At 41.4% G+C, this 21,093-nt stretch overlaps 2 protein-coding genes across 2 annotated transcripts; both read left to right on the forward strand.

Moving 5' to 3' along the window:
• The first annotated feature begins 5,344 nt into the window (after nt 1-5,344).
• On the forward strand, nt 5,345-9,487 carry LOC146618977 (extracellular calcium-sensing receptor-like). Its single transcript, XM_085370146.1, has 7 exons — nt 5,345-5,384; nt 5,636-5,804; nt 5,974-6,271; nt 6,513-7,307; nt 7,461-7,688; nt 7,886-8,009; nt 8,571-9,487. The coding sequence occupies exons 1-7, from the start codon at nt 5,381-5,383 to the stop codon at nt 9,485-9,487; spliced, it is 2,535 nt and encodes an 844-aa protein (XP_085226272.1). The 5' UTR covers nt 5,345-5,380.
• A 4,578-nt stretch (nt 9,488-14,065) lies between these two features.
• LOC146618978 (extracellular calcium-sensing receptor-like) lies at nt 14,066-17,730 on the forward strand. Its single transcript, XM_085370147.1, has 6 exons — nt 14,066-14,241; nt 14,462-14,759; nt 14,904-15,698; nt 15,789-16,016; nt 16,167-16,290; nt 16,826-17,730. Exons 1-6 carry the CDS (start codon nt 14,165-14,167, stop codon nt 17,728-17,730), a joined length of 2,427 nt encoding a protein of 808 aa, XP_085226273.1. The 5' UTR covers nt 14,066-14,164.
• Nucleotides 17,731-21,093: the final 3,363 nt, after the last annotated feature.

Raw genomic sequence — 21,093 nt, forward strand, 5'->3', positions numbered from 1 at the left:
TAGCTGGTGACACGCTGAGCTGGGAGAGTTTGGAGGAGAGAAGTTCAGGCACAATGGTGTTAAAAGCCGAACTAAAGTCCACAAACAGGACCCTGGCATAAGTTCCTGGGCGGTCGAGGTGTTGCAGGACAGAGGTGGGACCAAGTCATTGTTTTGCAAGTCTCAAGTAAGTCTCAAGTCTTTATCCTCAAGTCTCAAGTCAAGTCTCAAGTAATGTCAGGCAAGTCAGAGTCGAGTCTCAAGTCACTGGTGTAAAAGTCCGAGCCAAGTCACAAGTCTGAAACTTTGAATTTCAAGTCCTTTCGAGTCTTTAAAAAAAAAAATACGGAAAAATAATGTTGCAGTTATATGCTAAATGTAAATATTAGACCATGTAATTTTAAAATCTGTGTTTTTCTCAACACATGACAAAATAGTGAACTTAGAAAATATACACAAATTGTGAAATTGCACCTCTTTAAAATGCAGCTCAATTAAACCTAGCTCCAAGAATAATTTTCACCGACAGTTCTGAGATAAGCCGCATGTTATTCTTGGATGCGGTTGTAGGACCAGCTTTAAAATCGCATGACAAAAATATCATACACATTAAAAAAAAACTGTATCACCAACGTAGCCTGGAAAACATTTGCTAGTTAGATGAAGTCAGCTATCTCATCTTAGCATATTTATATGCATATTTATAATCATACGGTTCTTGGAGTGAGTGCACACACTCGTGAAGTTTAGTAACTTCCGGTCACTGCAACAAGCCCAGGTACAGTTTACCGACGGATGGGTGCAGGACCTTGAAATGCACCGTGTAGAACGAAAGACCATCGTACGTATCATAAGTTTACCAGTCTCACAAATTGTCGTCATAAATACACATTTGTTAACCGTTTATTAATAGCACCTTTGAGCTCAATGGTAATTAATTAGTAGTGGAAATAATTTCTGGTACCCATCACAGAAATGTAGCAGTGACAACAATATTGTATGCTGTAATCGTACTGGGCAATTAGTGATACAAAAAACCTGTTTTATCCTGTGAATAAAAGTATATGTTTTTGTCAATGTACCATAATAACAGAAGCGAAACGCAATATTGTGTCAGGACAATTCACTATTTATGCACAATAAATAAAGGAGCATAGCGCGACAATTTCTGTTCAGCGCCAGACTTGCTTGTAACCTATATCACTAATTATGTTATGAAAATGACGTATTAACTACTAAAAAAACACTGACCTTCGTGTAAATGCTTGGAGCAGACTAACCTGTGAGCTGGAGTGTTCTGGGACGTTATATTTGATCTTTGAATGGCTGCAATCCAGGCCATCCGTCGCGTCTTTGTTACTTCGGAAACATGGCTTGAACAATTTCTCTTCAACGACGTAATCCGATAACAACCGATCTCTTTACCCGTCGGCTTCCCGTGGCTGTCATGCGACCGGCTATTGCAGTTAATAATACAACGGCTTCTTGACATTTTTGTGTTTCTTTTTATCGCTGTATAACTGATTTTAATTGAAAGCCTGCGTGCGCTAGTACCGCTTGCCACGAGTTCCCAGAATCCTTTGCGGTTCTACCCGTGAATGACGTCACATTTTCAATCTCTATATAATATGCATGTTAAATTTTATATTTGGGGTAAAATATCAAGTCTTTTCAAGTAAACCGGTTCAAGTCCAATTCAAGTCCCAAGTCATTGGTGTAAAAGTCCAAGTCAAGTCACAAGTCTTAGAACATTTTTTCAAGTCAAGTCTAAAGTCATAAAATTAATGACTCGAGTCTGACTCGAGTCCAAGTCATGTGACTCGAGTCCACACCTCTGTTGCAGGATGTAATGTAGCCCCATGAGGCGGCAAAACACTTAGCAGGGTAGCCAAAAGAATACACACTCACACTGGCATTGGGAATTCCACAGCGTGTTCTTTAATATACCTTCTCTTCATCAACCATATAAGCCCGGTTGAACGGCTGCAGCTTAACAAACATAGCGCAGAGTGTTCGTACAACCCATAACGTTGCAAACAAAGGTGTCTGGAGAGGTAAAACATAACATCCGTCCCTCCTCATGCACTAGCATGCAAGCACATGTCCACACAATCACAGAGAGAGTCAGTGGCGCATATAGATGACAACATTAACCCTCGACTTGGGTTGTCTTAAAGAGACAACACACCATTGTGACTGTTACAACACTGCGACGTGAAAGCACCGTTTCCAATTGTATGCGTTATCCAGAGCGTTTTCAACACGTTGCGTTTTCCATGAGCGAAAATGCCATCTCAGTCTGGACGAGAGGCCAAAACGGAGAGAAAATGATTAGTGTGGACATAGCCTGAGTCTGTAATCGGGCTATAGCAGAGTGGATAATCTCACATACAGCTGTGGGTTTAGCAGAGGGAGAAACATAAAGAGCCACCAAGATTACTGGGTAAATTCCCTGGACAATTAATATGGCCTGAGTCCAACAGTGCACAGTTCAGTTTCCGGGCAACAAATCCGCTCTTTGATTTTTATTTGAGCAGGGTTACACCACCTATTGTTAACAACAATGACAAGCCCCTCTTCGTTCTGCTTACTGCTCACAGTGCTGTCCAGTTGGCCTGAACAGTGTGGAAGCCTTTCATAGATGCACTGTCATTGGGTGCATCCATGATTCAGTGAAGCCTATCAAGCTTCGATCGTGGCTCAAGACTTGGGAGTTTGTCTTGAATCGGAAGGTTGCCGGTTCGAGCCCCAGCTTGGACAGTCTTGGTCGTTGTGTCCTTCGGCAAGACACTTGACCCGTTGCCTACTGGTGGTGGTCAGAGGGCCTGATGGTGCCAGTGTCCAGCAGCCTCTGTCAGTGCGCCCCAGGGTGGCTGTGGCTACTATATAGCTTGCCATCACCAGTGTGTGAATGGGTGGGTGACTGGATGTGTAAAGCGCTTTGGGGTCCTTAGGGACTAGTAAAGCGCTATACAAATACAGGCCATTTACCATTTACACAGAAATTCAAGCCTGGAACTTATAGCTCATCAAGGTCTTCAAGTCTTTAAGACATTACTACAGTTTAACTAACTGGCGTGTGTCATCTTGCCCCATAGTTAGACAGAGCTAGGTATCATCTGCATAGCAATGCCTTAAAATGATACTGTCCAATGGAAGCATGCATAATATAAATAGAATTTTTCATAGCATGAAATCCTGTGGAACTCCATAATTTACTTCACAGTGTAAAGAAGTCACCCCATTTATAAAAACAAACTGGAGTCTATTAGATAGACATGATTCCAACCACTGCCATGCTGTACATTTAATTCCTATGGCATACTCTAATCTTTGTAATAAATACCGTGATCAACAGCATCGAGCGCTAAACTGATATCTAGCAAGACATGCCCTAAATCCACAGTGGCGGGGCGTTGTCTTTGCCCTGCTGCAAAGGAGGGGTGGCGCAGTGAGTGCACAGGGCAGCACGGAGGTGGGGAGGGAACAGGTGTGCAGAACTGTTTAATGAGGGAGACCTGTCTTATGTCTTTGGCACTGAGAAGGAGCTGACACACGGGGAGTGACGGAGTGGCTGCGTCCAAGGCTGATCCCGGAAACCGCAGGAGGAAAAGACACTGTATTTTGAATAAAGCACAGTTACAAGCACAACCCAGACGTGTGTGTATGTGGGTCCTGTGTCACAAGTGGTGTCGAAACCCAGGTGTACGCCGTGATGTCTACATCACAATAAAATGTACTGACTACAAAATAAAATGTAGTCAGGAGCCACCAAACTCTGTCCAGCATTATGAAAACGTGCCCAAGCAATGCGCTGCACAGTGGTGGAAATGTCACAGTACTGGTCCACATAACATGGGTTCTTCCCTCCCAGAATCAAGGTGACGGGTGTGAGTGTGCTCAAGAAACTACCTGGTACCAGACCCACCTGGCCTTTTTGACGGCCACGTCTGGCCCATGTACCTGAAACATAAGAACATGTGCTTGAGCACATTGTTTCCACATTTCTCTTATTTCATGAACAAAGTCTTGTTTAGCATTACCACATGTACCAATAATTTAATGTTTAAATGATCAGAATTGTTTTAAATACAATGTAGCTGCCATCACCAGTGTGTGAATGCGAGTGTGAATGGGTGGGTGACTGGATATGTAAAGCGCTTTGGGGTCCTTAGGGACTAGTAAAGCGCTATATAAATACAGGCCATTTACCATTTACCATGTCGGACCCCTGCCAGGTCAGCCCGCCGCCCAGCCTGCCGCCCAGCCTGCCGCCCAGCCACCTGTCCAGCCATTGCAGATTCTGGGGCAGATAATGCAGGATCTGGCTGCTATGTCTGCTCGGCAGGCGGCGGTCCAGGACCAGCAGCTGTCTTTGCTTCGCCAGCAAGCGGTACAGCAGACGGCGGCGCTGCAACAGTCGCTGGGAGGTCCGGCTGCGCCGCCTCAGCCTCCCCCACTGTTGGTGATGCTGGACCGGATGGGTGATGGGGAGGATCCGCTGACATTCATTGAGACATTCCAGGCCACGGTGCTTGCCTGCCGGTGGCCTGAGGAGGAGTGGGCTCCCAGGCTGCTGCCGCTGCTGCCAGGGGAGGCGCAGATGGCGGCCCTCAGCCTGCCCCCTGCGTCCCCGAGCGTCTTCGTCAATGTCTGCAGGGCAGTGCTAGATCGGCTCGGGCTTACCCCGGAGGACCACCGGAGGCGGTTTCAAGCAAGCTGGATGTCAGCGGGGGAGCAGCCATTCACTTGGGCTCGTCAGCTGGAGGAGGCGGCGGCGAAATGGCTGCGACCAGGGCCGACGGAGGAGGAGACGTGTCTGCTGAACCTGGTGGTGTCTTTAGTTAAGACAGCTGGGTTATGTGATGGCTTTTAAAGTAATGGTTTAATCACTGCCCCCCAAAATGCCTGTGGTATATAACCCATTAATGGAGATAGACTGATTATATTTAAGACTGGAACATTAACAAGTGGTAGGACTTCTTTGAGCAGTCTTGTAGGAATAAGGTCTGAAAAATTTTGATGGTTTGGAGAAGGTGATTTCTCAAGTTAACCCAGAGAGATCAATTGCAGAGAAAGAGTATAAATAAATATCAACTGAACTGAATAGAACTGAATAGCTTCACTCCTCAAAAACTGTAGATGGCTGTTTTTCCTCACTGTACACAAACTGAAACCAGAATATAAACATGTCTGATTTTTTTTTCTTCCTGTTTGCTCGTTGTGCAAATATTGGAAAAACTGATTGAAAATACAACAGTGAAAGAAAGGAGATCATATGGTTTCATTTATCAAATTAAAACATTTCCAAATATAATCTTAAAAGATAATAAAGGTTTTCTTGAATCTTCATGGACCTATTGAAACTATAAATGTTATATTGCATCTGATTCAATCAATAATGATATTGTATAGTAGTGTAGTGTTTTGCAGGGCCACTCCTCTGGCCCCTCCTTTTCCTTCCACATAGAAGAAGCATGATGGTTCTGTTATTCATTTTTGCTGCTTCAAAATGTATAAATAAAGTCTGCATGTTTCACTTAGACTAGGTTACTTGCAATGCCACCCAGTGGTTCAGTTTTTACAGACAGCATGTCATTTACTCAGAAGTGGCCAGAATTGGGGTGGGCACTTTTCCGACTGTTACTGGTGGCATCTTTCTCTCAGGCTAAAGAATCTGTGTGCATGCAAAGAGGGGACCCTGAGAACCCCCAGTTATCTAGGGATGGGGACATTATACTGGGGGGGATGTTCTCTTTTCACAGTAGCTGGAATGACAGAAAGGATACCTACATGCAGAAACCACTGCCACTTCAATGCACGAGGTAAATAACATTATAAAAATAAATTTAGAAAGGATGAATGATCTAAGATGAAAAAAACCCCAAACATTTTTTTCTTGTTTCTTGTTTTTTTCCTATTAATATAACTGACTGATTTCAGTATCTTATGTGTTAGTAATCTATTGTCAACTTTTTCACTGTTTGAATGAAGTTTGAATTCCAGAGAATTCCGGGTCGCCCAGGCTATGCTTTTTGCCATTGAGGAGATTAATAACAGTACAGACCTACTGCCAGGAGTCTCTCTGGGCTATAAAATGTATGATACTTGTGGTTCCATTGCCCAAAGCATAAAAGTTGCACTAGCCTTGATGAATGGTAATCAAATTATTTTCACAGCACCTGAGGCCCCTTGTACCAAACCAGCACAAGTGCAGGCTATAATTGGAGAGACGTCTTCCTCTCCTTGCATGGCAATAGCTACCGTAATTGGGCCATTTTATATACCAATGGTGGGTAGAATAGCTAAAAATATTTTTTTCTGGAAACACAAATGTGACTCATTTTAGATAGGCCTCTTTGTGGGGATATAATGTGCTTAACACAGTGAAAACTGAAATTAAATGTGGATGTGTGCAAAAAATGTTTTTCATTTTTAATGGTCAATGTGACTATTGTCATTATTATTCCTTGTAACATCTTTAATTTTATCTCGTTCTTTGTCTTTTTCATGGCCTTTCCCCCCCCTCTTAGATCAGCCATTTGGCCACATGTGCTTGTCTCAGTGACAAAACCAAGTACCCATCCTTCCTCAGAACAATACCCAGTGACTACTACCAGAGCAGAGCCCTGGTCTATTTAGTAAAGTACTTTGGATGGACTTGGGTTGGAGCTATTCGAACCAATGATGATTATGGAAATAAAGGCATGGCAACATTCACAGAAACTGCACAGCAGCTGGGCATCTGTCTGGAATATTCTGTATCTTTTTTTAGGACAGATCCCTATGAAAAAATTCAAAAGATCATTGACATTATAAAAGCTTCAACCTCCAAGGTGATTGTTGGCTTTCTGTCCCACTTTGATATGGATGTGCTATTACATGAGTTTTCTCTCAACAATCTGACTGGTTATCAGTGGGTAGGTAGTGAGTCTTGGATATTTGATTCTCAAACCGCAAAAATGGATATACATCACATACTGGATGGTGCCATTGGTCTTTACATTCCCAAATCACACGTCACTGGCCTGAAGGAGTTCATGCTGAATGTGAAACTTCTTAATTCATCTAATAATGATTTGTTTACTGAGTTCTGGGAGGCATTATTTAACTGTAAGTTCAAGGAGTTGAAGTCAACAGCAGAAAATCCAAGAGAGTGTACCGGACATGAAGATCTTACTGGAGTTCAAAATAGCTTCACTGACATGTCTCTCATGCCTATGTTTAACAATGTATATAAAGGAGTGTATGCAGTGGCCCATGCCCTTCACAATATCCTCAATTGTAATAAAACATGTGAGAAAAATGTGCAGCTAGATCCATTCATGGTGAGCCTAAAAATCTAAAATTTTATTGTTCAAATCGAGTTACAAGAAGAATTGTTTAAATTTGAAGACAACATATGTTGATAATGTCATTAAGCCAGCAGATCTATTAAATATCCGTCAGTGTATTAACTGCCTTATTACATATGTTTTTAGATTTTGCAGCGCATTCTAAAAATTTACTTCAAAACAAAAGAAGGAGATGAGGTTTACTTTGATGAGAATGGAGATCCAGCAGCAAAGTATGAAATTATAAACTGGCAGCCAAGAAAAAACGGCATTGTGGAGTTTGTGACAGTTGGCCTTTATGATGCATCACTTTCTCCAGGCAAACAGCTGACTCTGCAAAATAACTCTTTAATCTGGGCAAGAAACTCAAAGCAGGTGAGTGATCAATAAACAATGAGTACAAATAATAAGCTTATTAAGAATAAAGAATTAATTATAACCAGGTGTTATTTTAAAACATTTGAACTTCATGCATATAAATATAAAATATGCATATAAAATTAAGAAATGATTGTAAAGATCATCATACATGCAGTTTATCCATGGTTATTATTGTACATTTATCCATACAGGTGCCTGTGTCAGTTTGCAGTGAGAAATGTCCCCCAGGAACACGCAAGGTTCTCCAGAAAGGAAGGCCTGTTTGCTGCTATGACTGTATAAGATGTGCAGAGGGAGAGATAAGCAACACTACAGGTGTGGTAATATTTCAATAAAAAACTTTAATGAACTACAAGCAATATAACTGTTCATGTTCCAGCATATTTTTTCATTCTTTCGCAACATTGAGGAAACCCCTCAGAAATTTGAATAATTTTGCTCTTTTTTTCTATACATAAAGCAAATGAAGAGTGAAATATGGGGCTGTTTCAGCCTACTGTGAATAATATGAGCACACTCCCTGCTTCAAAACCTGCCCTATCTATCATAACTTTCGCTGTTGTTCCAGCACCAGTTGCTTTATACCACAGCATGTAATTTCTTGATGCTGCAGTTTGTTCAGAAACAGTGTCAGTTTTACTGAAAAATGGTCAACGATGTTTGAAGTGACTTATTTACCATTTTTCATATTGACTGTGCAAAAGCATTGTCAACGCATTTTTTCTCATCTTCTCATTGTGTAGCTTTAGCAGTAGCCTGACCAATGTAGAGTAATAGTTAGTGTGCTAGTGAGTATAATATGCTGTAAAGTAGATTCAAACGCATAAATCTAGTAAATCTCCAGAATTCTAACATTGTGTTAACATTAATTTGCAGATTCTGTTACCTGTTTGAGATGTCCCCCTGAATTTTGGTCAAATGAAAGAAGAGACACGTGCATAAAGAAGGAAGCAGTGTTTCTATCATATGAAGAAATTATGGGAGCACTCCTGACTGCTGCATCTTTATTTGGAACATGCATGACTACTGGTGTGGCATTAATATTCTTCAAATACAGGAAAACTCCTATTGTGAGGGCAAACAATTCTGAGCTGAGCTTCCTGCTGCTCTTCTCTTTGACATTGTGTTTCCTGTGTTCTCTGACATTCATTGGTCAGCCCTCTGAATGGTCCTGCATGCTGCGACATGTAGCTTTTGGGATCACCTTTGTGCTCTGCATCTCTTGTGTTCTGGGGAAAACAATGGTTGTTTTGATGGCTTTCCGGGCAACGCGTCCAGGTAGTAATGTTCAGAAATGGTTTGGACCTACACAGCAGAGACTCTGTGTTACAAGTTTTACTCTTATACAACTTATCATGTGTATAATTTGGTTAACAGTTTCGCCTCCTTTTCCATTTAAAAACTTTAAGGAATTTAAAGATAAGATCACCTTAGAGTGTGCTCTGGGCACATCTGTGGGCTACTGGGCTGTGCTTGGCTACATTGGACTTTTGTCTGTCTTATGTTTTATTTTTGCTTTTCTGGCTCGAAAACTGCCTGATAATTTCAATGAAGCCAAGTTTATCACCTTTAGCATGCTGATATTTTGTGCAGTGTGGATCACATTTATTCCAGCATATGTCAGCTCTCCGGGGAAGTTCAGTGTTGCTGTAGAAATATTTGCTATTCTTGCCTCCAGCTTTGGACTGCTGATTTGCATTTTTTTTCCAAAGTGTTATATCATCTTACTGAAACCAGAAAGGAACACAAAAAAGAACATGATGGGGAAGGGTGCTCCACGACCACCATCATGAAAATAAATAAGTTATTTAATTAAAATATTAAGTTTGTGTGTGTGCTTCTGTGCTGTTTTTTTTTTTTTTTTTTGTACCAGCAGAGAATGCAAACATAGCACACTGCTCAGATCTTGTCTGAGGTGTTTAGCGTGTGGTCAGAATGACTAAGCAAACATTCAGACAATGCCTGACTTTAACATTTATGATTCAATAAAATAAATTTTTTTTTGAGTATATTATGATTGACACACACTTAATTCATAGTGCACAGTTCTCACTACTGTTGGGTTCAATCTTATGAGAGAAGACAGCTCAGCAATCTGTACGAATAAAGAGCACCCAGGTAGTAAACACTTTTATTATGAGATAGAAAAACAAAATGTTAATTTGATTGGCCAAAATTTTTCGGGGGAGGTTGTGGTCGTGGACTTGTTTCCCATTATTTGCCTTGGGTCCATTCCATGGATCACCATACACCCTGGTATGGATATCTCCTTCTGCAATGAGAAGAACAGATAAAAAACCACCGACTGTCTAAACAGAAAACTTATTCCTTGTGGTATTTTTTAAGCAGTCTGGTTTTGGATGGGCGTGACATTATCTTTTCAACACTCTATTCTACAACACCGATTTGTGTAATAAAAGATAAGATATAAATGTGTTATTTTAGATAAAATATAAGTGCGTGATAAAAATTGTGAGGTAATTGTAATATGTAAGACAATGGGGCACACATATTAAAAATTTGTTTAAAAAAATTAAAACAAATCTCTACTTTCACACCTTTTAACATGTAAATCCATAATCCATCTTAAAGCCTCATGTCCTTTCTTGGTATCAATGTGATATTGGACCAGAGTGGTCTTCCTCTCTTAAACCTGTTTCAGAAGTCCCCAGAAGGTGAGAAAAATTTGTCACTCTTCTAATAAAAGTTAATGGACCTTACAGGCCATCATCCTTTCCCATCAGGAGAGTGCAAAATGAGGTCCTCTGGACAAGCCTGATGACCTGAATGTTGGAGGGAAAAAGAACAAAAAACCGAAGTTTCCTCTCTCAGTACCTTCCTTCTGGCTTCCTTGACTGTCGTCTTCACTTTTCAGGTCCTCTGCCATACTCTAACAATGGCATCTGAAGCTATGTTTTTAGGAATGAGAGTGCAGCACACAATACCAAACACGCCAAGAGCGGAGAGGGGAAGTCTAAGGACTTCCTGTTCTATACCACCCTCACTGACTTGAAAACAAATTTTTCAAATGGACCTGCAATGTTATCATCAGATTAAGTTAGCCAATTGGATATTATAGTGTGGTCCACATGTTATTAGGGATTCCCCAACAGGATGAATGTAAACACGTTTACAATTTAATTAGGTAACACATGCTCATTAGACACACATCTTAGAACTTCAATAACACCAATTTGTATCACAATCTTTATGAAATCAATATTAAAATTGAGGAATCATCTTAACCACAAAAGTATTGGAGTTAGGTTTGACCAGTACCCTATTACAGTCACTGGAAGCACTAGTCTTACCATTGTACAGGTTCCTAACCACATCCAAGCAGGAAATCCAAGTCTTTTCCTCCACAGAACCACAATAGATCAGACTTGGAAATAGGTATCTGGTATTGGACCAATTCACAATGTTTATTATTTTATTAAACCATGAAAGCTTTGCTGCACTTCACCTACCTCTGTTGCATTATAGTAAACATGTATAATTACCCTCCTTTGGCATTTAGTTGGGTGGTGTGGTCATGTTGGACGCTCTGAAAACAAAGAACTCAGAACATAACATTTAGCAGGGGTGTGACTCATGTGCAAAGCAATCATGCAGTGTAAACCTTTTAATTCTTTACACATCATGATTTCTCTCAGTAATGATACAATAGCATTTGCTGGTGATGTTCAGTAACAACAGCATTAATGAGACAGTCAGGTCAAGGCAATATGACAAGATCAGACCTAATTATTAGGCTGATGATTAACAGAAATGACATTCATTCACTGTAGCAAAAGTAATTTGTAATAACATATAAAATCATTAGTTCATCTTCCTCGCAATGGTATTTGCTGATAATCCATTGTGGGCTGGTTTGGAGGGGGCCCCCAAAGACCTGGTGGATTCAGCTGTTGTTGTGATGCCAGTGCTGCTGCTACTGCATGTTTTTATCTTAGTCTTCAAATCCATAGGTGTTGTGACCATCTGCTTGGCCTGTTTTGTTAATTTCCTTTTCATTCTGTCAGGGCTCTGTGTGCGGGTAGGCAGAGGTGAGGATCCAAAAGCAGGACTCGCTGAAAACCATAGCTTTATAGCTGGCGATAAAAACAAAACATGAACTGAACACTGACTGCAGAAAACAGAAATCAAACCAGGGAAAAACACAAACTAGAACACACAGGCAAAATCTGATTGTACGACGCGACACTGAGCAAAGACAAACACAGAGCTAAAATACACAGGCCTCGACGTACCTGGAAATCCCTCACCTAGGGTCTTCTGGGTGAGGGATTAGATCAAACACAGAGTGATTCAGAAGGCCCCTATGAGAAGAACACTTAGGGAACAGTTCACCCTGCCCATGATAGGGTTGCCGGGGCCCCTCCCTAAAGCCAGGCCCAGGGAGGGTGCCCAAGGGCAAGCCAGGCCTTAGTCCATGGGGCTTGGCCAGGCACAGCCCAAAAAAAGGACATGGGCCCATCGTCCTGCAGGAGGCACCGTAGGGGTCATGGGTGCATTGTGAGCTGGGTGGTGGTCAGGAGCAGAGGCCCTGGCGGACTGATACCTGGATACCAAGACTGGCAATTGGGAAATTGAATTTTACCTCTCTGATGGGGACAGAGGCTGAGTTAGTGTGTGAGGTTGAGAGGTACCAGCTGGATATAGTCGGGCTCACCTAAATGCACGGCTTGGGCTCTAGAACCAGTCTCCTGGAGAGAGGTGGTGGACTGGAGCGGGTATCCTAGTATCTCCTCGGCTTCCTGTCCGTACATTGGGCTTTCTTCAAGTGGACAAGAGGGTTCGTTCCCTGCGCCTTCGGGTCGGGTAACGGGTCTTGACCATCGTCTGCACTTATGCACCAAGTGGCGGTTCAGAGTACCCAGCATCTTGGAGTCCCTGGGTGGGGTGGTAGAGGGTGCTCCACCTGGGGACTCTGTGTTCCTACTGGGAGACTTCAATGCTCATGTGGGCAATGACAGTGAGACCTGAAGGGGCGCAAACGGCCTCCCGGATCTGATTGTTGTTGGACTTCTGTGCAAAACACAGTTTGGCCATAAGGAACACCGTGTTTGAACATGGTAACGGGCTTGGTTAGCCTGTGGGAATTTGGAGGCAGCTGATAGCTACCAACAGGCCAAGTGGAACACGGCTTGGGCAGTGGCTGAAGCAAAATTTTGGGTGTGGGAGGAGTTCGAAGAGGCCACAGAAAAAGACTTTCGGACTGCCTCAAAGAGATTCTGGCACACTGTCAGGCGACTTAGGAGGGGAAAGCGATTGCTCTACCTACACTGTGTATAGTGTTGGTGGAGCGCTGCGGACTTCAGCTGAGAAAATATTCAAGCTATGGAAAGAATATTTTGAGGACCTCCTTAATCCCACTGTCATGGCTTCCATGGATGAAGTGTGAGATGGCCCCACAACAGCCCTTTTGAATGTCTCCCTAATTATGAGGTCTCAAGGTTGGCAAGTATGCTCCCACTCCCCAAATGCTCTCAGCCAGCCACAAGCATGCTCTGCTACTCTGTCATAGTTAGCTGATATGACTGATAGGCTTAACGGCCTCTAGACTGTGGAGCAGCTATGCCATAAGTGAGTGGCAATGTGAACACAATAACACAACAATCAACTAACTTGTAATCGAGTGCGTTACAATATGTAAGGAAACATGTTAGAAGTGGCTACAGGTTGTATTTATTTTAAAGAACAGAACAGACTCAATATATGAAGAATCATACAGAAGGGTGAGAGAAGGCCAACAACATCCTAATTGTCCTTCTCACCTCAAGCTTCATGTTTTGAACAAGGCTCAAACACACAAATATGCATAAACACGCATATTTAACCCTGATAAAGTTATTTATTGTTAGCAGATTAGACATGCAACCCTTCTGCCTCCAGACAGCAGACAAGTACAAGCTAAACTACAACACTAGCAGGATATTCCTTTGTTTAGAAAAACATTGCATATAAGATAACAAAGCAAGTTGTTGTTTTGAGCCAGCCCTAAATCAGAAAGCAGGTTGTTGTTTTGAGCCAGCACTAAATCAGATTCTCTTGAGTCTAATTAAAGTTAAAGAAAATGTAGTTTAAACTGTATCTCAGTCAATTAAAAAATTGATAACAAATACGTATTTGGGATTTAAGCACATATAGAATATATTTTGAATAAGACTATAGTATATCACAGAGTTACTCCTCTCACCCCACCTTTTTGTTCCACAGGGATTAATTTTTGCTACTTTAAAATGTATAAATACAAGTCTTACTGTATACAGTGCCATATAATGCCACCCAGTGGTTTAGGTTTTCCAGACAGCATGCCATCTACGCAGAAATGGCCAGAACAGGGGTGGGCATTTTTACAACTGTTATTGGTAGCGTGTTTCTCTCATAGTGAGGAGATATGCAAGAGAAGAGGGGACCCTGAGAACCCCCAACTGTCTAAGAATGGGGATATTATACTAGGAGGGATGTTCTCTTTTCACAGCAGCTGGAAAGACAGAAAGGATAACTACATGCAGAAACCACTACCACTGCAATGTACCAGGTATAACATTGCAAAAATTTATTCAATTTTGAAATATCTAAAAGTGGTCTCCAAAAAAAAAAAAGGTGTCAGGTCTTTTGTCTCATTCTGGTTTAGATATTCATGTATTTCAGTTGTGTTACTGACGGATTGATTTTAACTGAGTGACATTTAACAATGTTCTGTGTCTTCTTCAATGTGAAACTAAATATTATATCAATTATTTACTGTTTGGATCAAGTTTGAATTTCAGAGAGTTCCAGTTTGCCCAGGCTATGCGTTTTGCCATTGAGGAGATTAACAACAGTTCAGATCTACTGCCAGGAGTCTCTCTGGGCTATAAAATGTATGATACTTGTGGCTCCATTGCCAGAGGTATAAAAGTTGCACTTGCCTTAGTAAATGGTAATGAAATTTTTTCTGCAGTGTCTGGAGTACCCTGTACCAGACCTGCATCAGTGCAGACCATTTTGGGAGAGACTTCTTCATCTCCTTGCATGGCAATATCAACTGTAATTGGGCCATTTTATATACCAATGGTAGGTAGGATTGGTAGAAATGTAAGAATTTCTGGAAAAAAAAAACCCCCAACAAAAACCATTTGCCTTTATTGTTCCACTTTATCAATATATATCATTCTTTGTGTTTTTCCATGTGAATGAGTTCTTTTTCCTTTCTTTTAGATCAGTCACTTTGCCACATGTGCTTGTCTCAGTGACAAAACCAAGTACCCATCCTTCCTCAGAACAATACCAAGTGACTACTACCAGAGCAGAGCCCTGGCCCATTTGGTCAAGTACTTTGGATGGACTTGGGTTGGAGCTATTCGAACCAATGATGATTATGGAAATAATGGCATGGCCACATTCACAGAAACTGCACAGCAGCTGGGCATCTGTCTAGAGTATTCTGTATCTTTTTTTAGGACAGATCCCTATGAAAAAATTCAAAAGATCATTGAAACTATAAAGGCTTCAACCTCCAAGGTGATCATTGCCTTTCTTTCACACATGGATATGGATGTGCTAATAAATAAACTGTCTGTCCATGGCCTAACTGGGTACCAGTGGGTAGGCAGTGAGTCTTGGATATCTGATTCCCAAATAGCTGCAATGGATATACATCACATACTAGATGGTGCCATTGGTCTTTCAATTCCAAAAGCACATGTCAGTGGCTTGAAAGAGTTTATACTGAATGTAAAATCACTGAATTCATCTAATAATGAACTCTTTATTGAGTTCTGGGAGACACTATTTAGTTGTAAGTTCAAGGAGTTGAACTCAACAGCAGAAAATCCGAGGGAGTGCACTGGACATGAAGATATGACTGGAGTTCAAAACAGTTTCACTGATATGTCACTTATGTCTATCTTTAACAATGTCTACAAAGGAGTGTATGCTGTGGCCCATGCACTTCACAAAATCCTCAGCTGTAATGAAACATGTAACAAAAATGTGCAGCTAGATCCATTCATGGTGAGGTTACATTTGAACAAAAAGTAGCAGTTGTGCTGTCTGTGTTACAAAATGAGATTCAATAAATTAACAGACTGCTTGTCTTCTTAGATTTTGCAGCGCATTCTAAAAATTTATTTCAAAACAAAAGAAGGTGATGAGGTTTACTTTGATGAGAATGGAGATCCAGCAGCAAAGTATGAAATTATAAACTGGCAGCCAAGAAAAAACAGTATTGTGGAGTTTGTGACAGTTGGTCTTTACGATGCATCACTTTCTCCAGACAAACAGCTGACTTTGCAAAATAACTCATTAATTTGGGAAAGTAACACAAAGCAGGTAAGGTATTAGAAAATAATTAAAACCGTAATTAAAAGCTACAATTTCAATTTTGAATGTTTGAATTTGGTTTGAATTTGAGGCAATGAAAAATAAAGCTCAAATGATACAGGGACTTTTGTTGTAGTCATTGTGCATTTATCCATACAGGTGCCTGTGTCAGTTTGCAGTGAGAAATGTCCCCCAGGAACACGCAAGGTTCTCCAGAAAGGAAGGCCTGTTTGCTGCTATGACTGTATAAGATGTGCAGATGGCGAGATCAGCAACATTACAGGTTTTGTGCTCTAACAGAAACTTTAGAAGTTAGTGAGGCAGGCTTTGCATTTTTGTTTAATTCACATATCCCCCAAAGCCAGTAAAATACACCTTATACACCTTATAAAAAAGAAACAGACAAAAAGACCTATGCCAGATGTCTTTTCACAGTTCAAGAGTCAACTCCAGGTGACACCAAATCTTCAACGTTAATAGAAATAAAAAAAATATAACAAAACAGTCAACTCAGCAGATAACATGGGTTTGTAGGTTGATCTCTTTTCATTTTTGTATGCTCTATATTTGGCTAGGTGCAGAGTAGAAACTGGAGCAATGTAAGAAATGCATCATCTGCTATGTTGATGAGAAAGTGAAGAAATGTCAGGAAACATGTTGCTTCTTCTCTTTATGATTGTGTGACATCAGTAGCTTACTAGAGTAATTGTATAAATGATATAGGATAAAGTAGATGTAAACACTGAAAATTATGCACTTGGGGAAAAGTGAAAAATCTACTCATGAAGTGTAACATCTGGTTCATTATCAATTTGCAGATTCTGTCAGCTGTGTGAGATGCCTCCCTGAGTTTTGGCCAAATCAGAAAAAAGATGCCTGTATTAAGAAAGAGGCAGTGTTTCTATCATATGAAGAAATTATGGGAGCACTCCTGACTGCTGCATCTTTATTTGGAACATGCATGACTACTGGTGTGGCATTAATATTCTTCAAATACAGGAAAACTCCTATTGTGAGGGCAAACAATTCTGAGCTGAGCTTCCTGCTGCTCTTCTCTTTGACATTGTGTTTCCTGTGTTCTCTGACATTCATTGGTCAGCCCTCTGAATGGTCTTGCATGCTGCGACATGTAGCATTTGGCATCACCTTTGTCCTTTGTATCTCTTGTGTTCTGGGGAAAACAATGGTTGTTTTAGTGGCTTTCCGGACTTCACGTCCAGGGAGCAATGTAATGAAATGGTTTGGACCTGCACAGCAGAGACTCTGTGTTACAGGTTTCACTCTTATACAAGTATTCATATGTGTCATCTGGCTAACAATTTCTCCGCCTTTTCCATTTAAGAATTTCAAAGAATTTAAAGATAAGATTACCTTAGAGTGTGCTTTGGGCTCTGTTGTAGGTTATTGGGCTGTGCTTGGCTACATTGGACTTTTGTCTCTCTTATGTTTTATTTTTGCTTTTCTGGCTCGGAAACTGCCTGATAATTTTAATGAAGCCAAGTTTATCACCTTTAGCATGCTGATATTTTGTGCAGTGTGGATCACATTTATCCCAGCGTATGTCAGCTCTCCAGGGAAGTTCAGTGTTGCTGTAGAAATATTTGCTATTCTTGCCTCCAGTTTTGGACTGCTGATTTGCATTTTTTTCCCCAAATGTTATATCATCTTACTGAAACCAGAAAGGAACACAAAAAAGAACATGATGGGAAAGGGAGCTCCATAATCATCTTTCTGAAAAAAATAAATAAAACAATATGTAAGCAATGGTTTGGATATTCAAACAACAGTTCACTTCATCCTTCGGTTACAAAGATTGTATTTTTAAAATGCATATGAATATACCAGTGACATTAATATGGTCATATTGCGAAAAGTATTCACGCTCACTCATCGAAATTATTGAATTTAGGTGTTTCAATCACAGGTGTATATAACCATGCATGTAGGCATGCAGACTGCTTCTACCATCTACTATCAAAAAGTTGATTCTGTTCATTGGACATAGTGTTTTCAGTAGGAGAAATGTTTTGTCACTCATCCAAGTGACTTCTTCACTCTCAGCTGACTTCAGCTTTCCCAAACCTACTCTACTTGGCTCTACTTTAAGAGTCACCACCATCTCAAAGCAGGATATCAAAGACATAGCACAAGTTTGTCCACGTGGAGGTATTTCTCCTCTTTATTGTGAGTGTTGTTAGAGTCATTGCTCAAAAAAGTTGTCATGGTGTGCGCTCTGTGAAAGGCAGGAGGAAGGACCCAAATGCAGGCCCAAAAATTAAACTCAAAGCGACAGCTTTATTTGCTAGAAAAACTCAAACATGAAATACAAGATAACTCAAACTAGAAACTCAAAGCACAAAACTCTAATCAGACAGCTGGGAAAACTAGAAAAGAAAACCAGGAACAGAGAACCAGAATGTTACCATAAGCACAGAGGAGAAAACGCAGCACAATGAAGGTACAACACAACAACTAACAGAAAGAAACACAGGACTTAAATACACAAGCAGGACAACAAGAGGATGGGGAACAGGTGGTACCCATACGGAAAAGAAATAGTAAAAACTTATATGTGATTACTCATGAAAGTGGCCACTTTCATGAGTAAATCATATAAGGCTTACGTGATTTACTCATGAAAGTGGCCACTTTCATGAGTAAATCATATAAGGCTTACGTGATTTACTCATGAAAGTGGCCACTTTCGCATTACTTTCATATATTGTTTTAGTAAGTATCCAAAACATACAAGTTTCATTATATAATTTTTCAAGGGATCTTATATCTGTTTTCACACTTATATGCTTTTCATACAAGTTTCACACAAGACAGATACAAACTTTATAAGATTTATATATATCTTTTCCATATGGGTAACACAACTGGGACAAGTCAGACCTAACGAGACAAGGGAAGCAAAACCAGACACAGTGCACACAGTACAGGGAATATCAAAAGAAAACAGGAAACATATGACAGGCACAGAGGCATGGACTTGACACTGAACAGAGGGAACATGGAGCACGGGGACAGGATTAACTGGGGAACAAGAAAATAAACATGAAGACAGAACTACGCCTACACTAAACATGAGGGGCACAGGAACAAAACCCAAGAACTAGAAACCCCAAAGAAGAACTAGATAGCTAGAAATACAATACCATAAACCAAAAAGACTATTAATGTACGGTTTTTACTAAGTTAACTACCTTTAATTTAGCAAACTCCCACCGTAAGGGTGTGTTTTAACTGATGAAACTGTGTCGTACTCAGGCTCGGACATCTGATTGCTGCCTTTTATAAGTTTATTCCACAACCATAAACTAACACCAGTACAGTAACCGTGCCTTTACAGATGCCAGGTAATCAACTGAAAGACACAAAATAAAACAACCATACAACATTAACAAAGCAACACTATTAATGACAGTACAGTTTAGTAATAGTCATATTTATAGCTTTAACACGTTACTTGGTTAACACAGAAACTCACCAGCTCGGCTTCATCAGTCATAACAGCGATATCAATGAAAAGAAGATCCGGCAGGTAGGATCTATGAGCGGCCGTTAACACATACCATCCCAGACTTAGATAAATCACTCCGTCTTAAATAAATTTGTCATTTAAAGCAAATATGAGTCTGGCTGATAATAAATCACAACAAACAAATTGGCATGTTAGTAATATGGGAAAAAACCACACACCTCCCACTTGGGCTACGTGCCAGACTAAGTAGGCCACAATAACCAGTAGCAATAAACACTAATATAGAAAACAAAAAGTCTTATAACAGTGTTTTAAACAGGTTGGGCCTGGTCCCCACACCCAAGAGTCCCCAATCTGCAAGTATCTCCTGGGTACTCAGGGGGATGAACCACGTTCCTCTTGCTCCTCTACTGGCAGTAACACCACCAACCTCCTTACGTCCCTGTGGAGAATGGTGGAATGACATGGTTCCCTGTCCTTCCTTGCCTGAGACCAGTTGATGGGACGACTACAACAAATCCTTACTTTGACATCTCGAACAACACCTAGGTGATCCGGATCTGCCTCCTCCACGCGGCCCAGCTTGAAACGACCCCTAAGTGCGTTCTGATCTGCCACCCAGACAAGGTCCCCAACAGAAACATTTCTCGCCGGGGCATGCCATTTTTGCCGAACAAACAGGTGCGGCCCGGCCAACTGACTCCAGCGTCTCCAAAACTTGTCCACTTCCACCTGGACTGCACGTAGACGACTGAATGGGTAGGCAGGGAACTCAAAACCCATGTTGTCGCCCCTGGGCCCTGCCCGACCCAACAACAAAGAGTTTGGTGTCAACACATCTACAATTTCTTCCTGAATTTGAGCTCTGGCCCCGATAGGCCTCTCATTGGTGAGGTTGGCCGCCAAATAGAGGAGGGTTTGGAATTCCAGAGCAGTCAAGTTTCCCTCCTCACCAACGTTACTCAACGCCCTTTTCAACACGCGAACAGCTGCCTCTGCTGCTCCATTCCGGTGTGGGGAGTCCGCTGGACTAAACTCCCACATCCAGTCAGACCCAACTACGGCTGCCTTTCTTTGGATCTCGTCTTTGTCGATACCCGCAAGGAAATCATAGAGCTCCTTCAGCGCAGGTTTAGCTCCCACGAAATTGGTCCCCTGGTCAGACCAGAGTTTCTTGGGGTGACCCCTCAGGGCAGTAAACCGCTGGTATGCCTTCAGGAAGCCCTCAGTTGACAGATCTTCAACTATGTCTGCATGAACTGCTCTTGAGGCCATACAGCTAAAAACCACGCCCCAAACTTTCTTCTTCACTCGTCGTCTTACTGAGTCTCTGACAAAATATGGACCAAACAAGTCCAAAGTAGTGTACTCAAAAGGGGCTGCTGGCGTAGTACGTACGGGAGGAAGATCACTCATCACCTGAGTGCATAGCTTGGCCCTGCATTTTCTGCAACTTACGCACGAATCAATCACCTTCCGTACGATCCTGGGACCTTGAACTACCCAGCCCCTCTTCCTCATCCGAAGAAGGGTGGCAGAAACACCTTCGTGGTTGACACGATGGGCGTCCTCAGCGAGGAGAGAGCTTAACCGACACTT

This window comes from Diplotaxodon limnothrissa, linkage group LG14, assembly GCF_057381915.1.
Source record: "Diplotaxodon limnothrissa isolate DT_005_m linkage group LG14, D_limnothrissa_male_GT1.1, whole genome shotgun sequence".
In the NCBI taxonomy this organism is placed as follows: Eukaryota; Metazoa; Chordata; class Actinopteri; order Cichliformes; family Cichlidae; genus Diplotaxodon; species Diplotaxodon limnothrissa.